At 47.4% G+C, this 9,934-nt stretch overlaps 1 protein-coding gene across 1 annotated transcript in view; it reads right to left on the bottom strand.

Annotated features, from left to right (window-relative positions):
* Positions 1–581, bottom strand: part of LOC110335358 — a 1,596-nt gene extending 1,015 nt beyond the window's left edge. Inside the window, exons 1-2 of the mRNA XM_021217439.2 lie at positions 533–581; positions 152–199 (exon numbers count right to left, since the gene is read on the bottom strand). Of these exons, the coding sequence (XP_021073098.1) occupies positions 152–189 (38 nt within the window). The 5' untranslated portion in view covers positions 190–199; positions 533–581. The remainder of the gene's footprint in view (positions 1–151; positions 200–532) is intronic.
* Between the last annotated feature and the right edge of the window lie 9,353 nt (positions 582–9,934).

The raw sequence follows: 9,934 nt of genomic DNA, 5'->3' as shown, positions 1-9,934 counted from the left end.
AGAAAGAAAGAAAGAAAGAAAGAAAGAAAGAAAGAAAGAAAGAAAGAAAGAAAGAAAGAAAGAAAGAAAGAAAGAAAGAAAGAAAGAAAGAAAGTTGAAAAAAGGGCCTGGGAGAAAGAAAAAAGAATTCCCCAAAACGGGACATCCCAACCTGACTTCGAACTCATTCTCCATCTTTCCCAAGGACATGATCTTCTTTCTGCAATGAAAATAGAGGGGCCAATTCTACAACAAGGTAGATGGCTTGGTTTCCTCTACCGAGAGAAGTTGGAGGCTTGGAGGAGAGAGGGGAGTGATTCATAACAGCAGCAGTCCTAATGGGTCTTCAGAGAAGGAAGGATGCTGGAGCAGAGACATCCTATTCCCTCTGGCTGGAGGGTAAAATACCTCCACCATGTCTTCCAAACATCTCAAGTGGGAGAGCCGTTCAGCCTCACTCGCGCATACAGTCTTTGATGGGAACTGACATGTGACTGAGGGTAAGTCAGGAGAGGTGGCACGAGGGACAGGCTGGACATTTCAAGAACCCTACCTCTAGCACTAGCTTTCTGAGTCCTTGAAAGTCCGAGTGGGAAATGTTCTGAAGGGCCCCTCCCCCTGCTGTGATGTCACAGATGGGTGTGCTCATAGGGCCCCTGTGTTACATCACTGAGTTCCCTAACTTCCCTCTGGAGTCCACAAGGTCCTGCTTCTCTTGGTAGTACAGTAACAGCATTTGGCCAGGAGGCACAGAATGTAGCTTGATACTGGTTGTAGTCATTGCACAGGGCTGATGTAACCCCAGAATCACCACAAACAGATGGCTTGAACACTAAATAATCTGTCCCTCCCACAGCTCAGGAAGTCAGAGGCAGATGGTCTGGGGGACTGGCTGCCTCCTGAGGTTCTGAGGGAATCCTTTTTTAGTCCTGTACTCTAGTTGCTGGTGGTAACCAAGGATACTGGACTCTTTGACTGGTGCTTCGTGATGATGAGTTTTGTTTTGATTTTATTTTACATGTGTGTGCTTGTGGGAATGTATGTCACATCTAGGCAGGTGCCCAAGGTGCAGGCTAGAAGAGAGGGGTGGGTCCTGGAGCTGGAGTTATAGGCCTCTCTGACATTGCAAGCACCTTTAACCACTGAGCCATCTCTAGCCCATGATGGTTTTCATCAAGCACACTTAAGCACTGAGCCGTCTCTCTAACCCATGATGGTTTGTTTTCATGACTAATATGACACAATCCAGAACTACCTTGGAGGCAGGCTTCCGGCCATGTCACTTGAGGGTTTTCTGAACTGTGCTTATCGAGATGGGAAGACCCACCCACTGTGGGTAGCACCATTCCCTAGGAAGTGATTTCTGAAGTATATAAGAATGGAAAGCACCAACTTAGTCAGACCATGTATGTGTGCACTGTACTCTGCTCTTAACTCTGGATGTAATGGACTAGCTGTTTCAAGTACCCACCTTTTTGACTTCCCCACCATGATGAATGGAAATTCAGAACTGTGAGCCAAATAAATCCTTTCACCCTTAAGTGTTGTTGTCAGGATATTTTATCACAGCAACAGGAAAAAAAACTAAGACCGAGCTTTACTCCAGCCTCTGCCCCCACCACCATATGGTGCTAGGATGCTCTTCCACCAGGCTTTATGCCCAGCCATGGGAATCAGGACTACCATAAAACAGTACCATCTTGTCTTTACTCGGGTAACAACACCCGCCAAGACTCTCCCCAGGTTTTCACGCTGAGCTTCTGAGTGACATGAATCTGGGGGAAAGGAACTATATGTGAAGAGATGGACAGGCAAACCTGGAGATATTGCAGACCTAGAAAGCTGAACACAATCCCAGACCTTCGTAGTGTGGCAAAGAATCCACCGCAGAAGCAGGAGGAAGAGCTGTGTAAAGTTGTTTGCATGGAGAGAGCGGTGATCAGCCATGTAGAGAAACACAAGTGAGCCCAGCCGTCACTCCCCACCCACCTCAGAACTTTGGCCAAGGCCATAGAAGCCATTGATTGTGGTCCTTGTAGGCCACCTCCCAAGGTGACAGAGACACCAATAGAGTGACAATGTCATCAGAGTACTGGCAGCTATATGTCCTGAGAGCAGCCAGCAGACTAGACTGGGGTAGGACATGGGCAAAGACCACAAAGAGTAGGAGTATCTCCTTATACTTGGGGGAACTCCTGGCATCTCTCTGTGTCGGGACCCCATAGGTGAACTGTAGTGCCTGGGAAATGTTAGTGATCCCCCAAAATCAGACAGGAGATGATCTGATGCAACTCATAGCAATTAATGTCTGCTGTCCTCTGCATTGGTGGCCATTAGGCAGGGGGTGGCCTTGTAACCTGGGGGTACAGGTTTGTTGGGGGAATAACCTGGAGACAGTGGTCTTGTTGGGGATTAGCCTAGAGACTAAAGCTAGGCTAGGGTTTTGTTGGGGGGTAACTTGGAAACTAACGCTAGGTACTGGCCTGTTAGTTTACCTGAGTTCAAAGGTAGGTCAGGTTCTCTAAAATGGAGTCCGAACTTAAACGATTTGGGCCTCTCAAAACAGTGGACCCATCTCCTGGGAAATGAGGCTCGATGGGATCACGTCTGAGTCCAAAAACTGAACCCCAACCACATAGAGCCGTGGTCATGTTTGCTGGCAGATAACCAACTTTGAAGGGGTTTTAATTTTATCTTTTTTTAATCTATGCGCAATGTGTATTTTACATGTTATACACGTTTGCGTACATATTGGTGCACACATGCCACAGTACACACATGGAGGTCAGAGAGACTCGGGTGTGCCCCTCCACCTTCCACCGTGTTTGAGACAGAGTCTTTTGTGAGTTGCTACTGTGTACCCAGTCTGGCTAGCCCCTAAGTCTCTGGGGATCCCCATCTCACCCTCACACATCCCCGTAGGAAGGAAGATACCTGCTGCAACATCTGACTGTACATGGATGCTGGGATCCAAACTCGGGTCCTAGGCTTGTACAGCAAGCTCTCTAACCACTCAGCCATCCCCACCAATCCTAGTCAACTAATTTTTTTTTTTTAGAGTTGTTTTGGGTTTTACAATGTTGACCAAAAGTACAATAAATTCTCACATAATCTGCTACCTCCCTGCCCACCCTGCCACTGACAGTCCTGCCAATGTTTGCAGTTTCCAGGAGACTGGAGCAACCAAGAGTCAATGAACTGGGCCTAGTAAAAGGCTTTATTAAATGGACTTGTTGCCTGGGCATCCTGGCAAGAGGCACTTTGTTTAAAACCAAACGTTTATTCAAATCATCTTCCATTTGGAATTCTAAAGAGAACACAGACTTCATGTTTTGGGTTTGTTTATTTTTTGTGACAGGATCTCACGTAGCCCAGGATAGCCTGGAATTTCCTATGTAGCCCAGGATGACCTGAATTCCTGATCCTCCTGCCTCTACCTCACAAGATCTGGGATTACATGTAAACATCGACACTGATTGTGGCGTTTGTCGCTCACTCTCAGCTCTTTCCTTCTTTTTACTTTTTTATTTGATTGTTTTTGTTTTTGTTTTCAAGTCAGGGTTTCACTGTGTAGCTCTGGCTGTCCTAAAACTAGCTCTGTAGCCCAGGCTGGCCTCAAATTCACAGAGATCCGCCTGCCTCTGCCTCCTAAGTGATGGGATTAAAGCCATGCACCATCACCATTCGGTTCCTTTTTTACATTTATTGATTGATTGATTGATTGATTGATTGGATTTTTTGAGACAGGGTTTCTCTGTATAACCCTGGCTGTCCTGGAACTCACTTTGTAGACCAGGTTGGCCTTGAACTCAGAAATCCGCATGCCTCTGCCTCCCGAGTGCTGGGATTAAAATCATGCGCCACCACCACCCAGCTCCTTTTCAACTTTTATTTATTTTTATTGAGACAGGGTGACATAAAATACAGACTTGTCTGCAATTCACTACATGGGCAGGGCTGACCTTGAACCCCTGATTCTCCTGACTCCAACTCCTAAGAGCTAAATTACAAGCTAAATTATACACTCTTATGTCCAGTTCCCCTCACTCTTTAATTTTTAATATTTACTTATCTGTCTTAGTCAGGGTTTCTATTCCTGCACAAACATCAAGACCAAGAAGCAAGTGGGGAGGAAAGGGTTTATTCAGCTTACATTTCCATACTGCTGTTCATCACCAAGGAAGTCAGGACTGGAACTCAAGCAGGTCAGGAAGCAGGAGCTGATGCAGAGGCCATGGAGGGATGTTCTTTACTGGCTTGCTTCCACTGGCTTGCTCAGCCTGAGAACCAAGACTACCAGCCCAGATATGGCACCACCCACAAGGGGACCTCCCCCCTTGATCACTAATTGAGGAAATGCCCCACAGCTGGATCTTGTGGAGGCATTTCCCCAACTGAAGCTCCTTTCTCTGTGATAACTCCAGCCTGTGTCAAGTTGACACAAAACCAGTCCATACAGTTATCTAGTTATTTTATTTTATGAGTACACTGTAGCTGTCTTCAGACACACCAGAAGAGGGCATCAGATCCCATTACAGATGGCTGTGAGCCACCATGTGGTTGCTGAGGATTGAACTCAGGACCTCTGGAAGAGCAGCTAGTGCTCTTAACAGCTGAGCGATCTCTCCAGTCCCCCAATATTTAGTGTGTGTGTGTGTGTGTGTGTGTGTGTGTGTGTGTGTGTGTGTATTTTGCTTATATGTGTCTAGATCACCAGGAACTGCAGTTACACACAGTTGTGTGTTGCCACTTGGGTGCTGAGACCTGAACTTCAGTCCTCTGCAAGAGCAGCCAGTGCTCTTCACCTCTGAGCCATCTCTCAGCGGCTCACTCTGACTTCTGCCAGTTGTTCCTCCAAAGCTGGCCTAATCCAAGTCAGCTCCTCCATGGGGCCAAGTCCAGAAACCCATTCCAGCCTGGGAGCATGGCATGGTGTTCCCACGGGCCTCTGAGCATCCCGCTTTCCAGCCTCATCCTACCTCCTCGGCTGGACCTTCCAGCCTGATCTCGGAAGGATGGCTTCCCCCGGGGCTGCGTCCTTGGTGTCCCTCTGCTGCCGCTCCAAGGGACACCTTCAGTGGGTATGTCCGTTTTCTGCAGCTACAGATCCAGTGGCTGAAAAGAAGAGATTTATTTTATTTATAATGGTTTATTTACTTCTTCCCTCCCACATCTGGAGGCCAGAAGTTAGAACATCATAGTTCCGCATCCCTTGTGGGACTTTAGGGAGGCTTCCTGACTTACTCTTCTAGCTGCTGGCAGCTGCCAACTGCGCTTGCTATTCTCTCATTGTGTCAGCTTGGTCCTCCTCCTGCCTCTGTCTACACGGCTCTCTTCCCTCTGTGTGTCCGCATTCATTCATTCATCCACTTCTCCTCCTCCCCCCTCCTCCTCCTCCATTTTTGTTTTGTTTTGAAACAAAGTCTTATTTAACCCTCGCTGTCCTGGAATTCCCTATGTCTAGACCAAGCTGGCCAGGAACTCACAGAAATCCACCTGTCTCTGTCCCCCAAGTGCTGGAATTAAAGATATGGGTCACCATATCTTTATTTGTAAACAAACAATAAATACAGTTTATTTATGATATTATAATATTATTACATGTTAAATAAATAAGCTTTATATTATGTTTAATTACATGTGTGTTTGTGTGTGTGTATGTGTACGTGTACGTGTGTGTGTGTGTGTATGAGTATGGGCACTTGGGCACAGGTGCACACAGAGGTCAGAAGAGAGTGCCAGGTCCCCTGGCGCTGGAGGTACAGGGGTTGTGAGCTGTCAAATTCTGGACCTCTGAAAGAGCAACAATAACTCAAGCACTGAGCCATCTTTTCAGCCCTGATTCTTTCTTCTTATAAAGAGTCCAACTGTGAGATTACGGAACTTCCAATTCCATGATTTCACCTTGATTCCAACCCCTACTTCCCAATCCAGTCATGTTCTCAGGGTCCTGGGAAGTTGGAGTTCTGGAGGAGACATCACTGCTCAATCCAGGACAGTGATGCCATTGGGCCTTGTGGCTTCAACACCCATCTAAACATCCCTGACTCTTCAGTCCTTCTCTGTTCTGCTTCTCCATACCTCATCTCTCACGCCCAGAGTGTCTTTGTTCTGCTGGATCCTCGGTCTCATGGTCCTCCCCTTCCTTCACAAGAGGCATCACGGACTGGAGAGGCAGCTCTGTAATTACAAGAACTGGCTGCTGTCCCAGAGGACCTGAGTTCAATTCCCAGCACCCACAGGAATCTAGCACCCTCCTCTTGCTTCAGCAGGGACCACACACACACACACACACACACACACACACATGCATGGTGTCATAAGACATCTACTCGTCTAGAATTTAGTCATTTCCTCATTAAGAGGTGGCATCTGCAGTGAGGTGGCCCACAGGTAAAAGCACATGCCACTAAGCCTGACCCGAGTTCAAACTCCAGGACCCACAGGATAAGAGACCCAACTCCCATAAGCCACCATCTGATCTCCACAAGTGTGCTGTGCCGGTGTGCCCTGCCCCACCACAAAATAAATAACTTAAGCCAGGTGATGGTGGCACATGCCGTTAATATCAGCACTCAGAAAGCAGGGGCAGGCAGATCTCTGTGGGTTCAAGACCAGCCTGGTGTACAGAGTCGGTTCTAGGATAGCCAGGACGACACAGAGAAATCCTGTTTCAAAAACAAACAAACAAACAAACAGCAAACCAATGAAACAAACAAAGAGATGGAGTCTACTTCTCTTATCTTGAATCTTTGAAGGTGTCGATGGCTGTGTTCACACCATTTGACGAGAGGGAGAAGGCGGGCCCAGTGGAATGGCTTTGGCAGGTAAAAGGTATTGCTGATAAGCTTGATGATCTGAGTTCAATCCCTGGGATCCTTAAAGTGGACGAAGAGAACCATCCCACCACACACACACACACACACACACACACACACACACACACAAAACTAATCAATCAGTCAATCAATCAATCAATGTTTTTACAAAAATAAATTAAGGGTCAGGCAATGGTGGCACATGCCTGTGATCCCAGCACTCGGGAGGCAGAGGCAGGCAGATTTCTGAGTTTGAGCCCAGCCTGGTCTACAGAATGAGTTCCAGGACAGCCAAAGTTTCTATACAGAGAAACTTTATCTCAAAAACCAATAAATAAATAAATAAATAATCAAGCAAATAAATAAGGGCCTGGAGAGATTCCTCAGCAGTTAAGAGCACTGGCTGCTCTTGCAAAGGACCTGGGTTCAATTCCTAGCTCCACGTGTTGCTTACAACTACCTGTAAGTTCAATTCCAAAGGATGTGGGTACCCATACTCATAAAATAAATTAAAATAAATAAATAAAAGTGAATTAAAGTTAAATTAATTTTTGAAGATATACCAGCGTCAAGACTGACTGTGCTACTGTGCTTGGGGCCTGTGAGCCTCTTGATATTGAGGAAAATAAAGAATTCTTGCTGGATATAGTGGTTAGCACCTAAAATCCTAGCACTTGAGAGGCAGAGGCAGAAGAATCAGTAGTTCAAGGCCACACTTGGCTGGATATCAAACTGGAGGCCTGCCTGGATTACATAAAACCATGTATTCCAAAAAAAAAAAAAAAAAAATCATCTTGGAATCACAATTTTCGCAAAGCTTTAAAAGTCCACTGTGCTAGTGAGCGTGCTGCAGAATAAACCTTTAACAGAGAAGGGACCTAACCTAGAACATATCCCAGAAGGCCAAGCAGGGGCCATGGGAGATAAGTGGGACTTTCCTAGACAAAAAAACCTGGGCCCAATGAAGAAAACTCCATTGCCAAGATAGACGGTCTTCCTGACACCCAGTAGTGACCCAGGGACTGCCTCTGTCTGTCAGTTGCATGACTGCCTTACATGATAGGTGAACATGGATGTGTGAGTTAAAGTCCCAGTTCATCGTGTTTGTCCCAGAGAAATTCTGTCAACCTTGGTGGAAAGGACTCACCTCACTGGAAGCCTGGATGTGGAACGGAAGTCAATCATAGTCACTGGTCAACAATCAAGGCCAGGCCTACAGGAGAGCAACGTGGATGTCTGGCTCACTAATGTCAGCCCGTGCGTCTCCCACTCTCCTAGCTGTATGCCTCCTGGGCTCAGCCTGGACCAGTTAGTTGCATTACGTGGCTGTCTGTCAACAGGAAGACTACAATTATGTGCAATCTAGTGGCAGGTCTAATAACTGCCGTAATTTCCAAGTAGTGATGAATGTAATGATATTTTGAGATATCTGCAACAACGGAACGCGATATGGAAATACACATGATTTTCCACTGCTTCCAACAATGTCTCCCTCCCCGCTAATGTCTCTGCAGCTAGTTGTCCACATTCCACATGGAAAGAAACGCTAGATTCCTGGTCAAGACCCAGGAAAACACGGCTGTATTTCTGCCAGTCAGTTCCATAGTTTCTTCAGCTTAGAGTGTGCGAACTCAGTTTGGGACATTTGTTCCAAAGCCTTGGTGCGTGTGGGGCCAGTAAGGAGACAGTGTGGCGGAACATCTCCTGGTGAGACGTGACCAAACACCTGTTTGCCCAGGGCATGGTATTGCCGGATCAGAGAGGTAATTCTAACCAAAGCTGGTTTTAGCAAAGCACTGGGTTAATTGAGCTTACTCCCAGGAGCATGGACAAGGGCAAGGGGGAAATGCTCTGCTCCTGGAGGCAGGGTCCCTGGAACTCCCTGGACAACTCAGGCAGTGAGGCTGCTCAGGAGAAGCTGGTCAGACTAGAGTCTCTTTTCTCCATCAATTCCTGAAGCCCATATAACCTTGGTGAGGAGCCTTGAGGATCTTCTAATTTTCAGGATTTTTTGTTTTGTTTTGTTTTTTCGAGACAGGGTTTCTCTGTGTAGCCCTGGCTGTCCTGGAACTCACTCTGTAGACCAGGCTGGCCTCGAACTCAGAAATCCACCTGCCTCTGCCTCCCAAGTGCTGGGATTAAAGGCGTGTGCCACCATCATCTGGTGATTTTTTTTTTTTTTGAGACTTGCGAAACTTATTTACTTACTAAGTAATTAAGTAAATTCTTTATTCCCTGAATCTTATCAGATCCCTCCAGGATGCAACGTTTTCCCTCCCAGGAGACTGCGTCTCAACAAGGTTTGAGAAGGGCAGAAGGTCCTTGTGCTTTAGCCCTGCCTGCCTTCACCCCACAGCACCGCACAGCACCCCTCTTCCTGGCTGGCCTCACATACACCAAGGCTCAGCACCTCAGCTCTGCTCGGACTTCACTGAGGAGACGAGCCACATGGCTCGCAGTTATCAGCCCATCTGTTGCCTGTGATGAAGGAACAGACACAGTACCCAGCAAGATGTCTCTTCTACCGTGAGTAGAGTGTGGCTGGTGTGGCTCTTCAGAGTAAAGGAGGGCCATTTTCAGCCTCTACGCTTCAGCTCCAAGTCTAGGACCTTTCGGGGATGGTGTCTCTCTCCAAATGCACAGGAATCCTCACTCTCCAAGACTATGAGCTATGTCCCCCATCCCACCCACCCACCCACACTCCAATACACAGGACCATTTGATTCCCTTCAGGAAACAAAGACTGTGCCTAGCAACGTTTAAAACTTCATAGTTTCAGAGGGATAGAGTCCATAGCCACTGTGGTGGTGAGCATAGCAGCAGGCAGGCAGGCAGACAGACAGGCAGGTAGGCAAGTAGGCAGGCAGGCAGGCAGGCAAGCAGGCAAGCAGGCAAGCAGGCAAGCAGGCAAGCAGGCAAGCAGGCAAGCAGGCAAGCAGGCAAGCAGGCAGGCAGGTAGGCAGACAGACAGGCAAGCAGGCAGGCAGGCATGGTGCTGGAGCAGTCGCCTAGAACTTTACATCCTGGTCCACAAGCACCAGGCAGAGAGAGCTAACTGGGAGTGGTTTGGGCTTTTAAAACCTGCAAAGTCTACACCCACTGACACACCCCCTCCACAAGGCCACACCTCCTATTCT

The sequence above is a fragment of the Mus pahari genome, chromosome 18, assembly GCF_900095145.1.
Source record: "Mus pahari chromosome 18, PAHARI_EIJ_v1.1, whole genome shotgun sequence".
Taxonomy (NCBI): domain Eukaryota; kingdom Metazoa; phylum Chordata; class Mammalia; order Rodentia; family Muridae; genus Mus; species Mus pahari.
The sequence above is the reverse complement of the archived record's forward strand: the minus strand, read 5'-3'. Positions and strand labels throughout refer to the sequence as shown.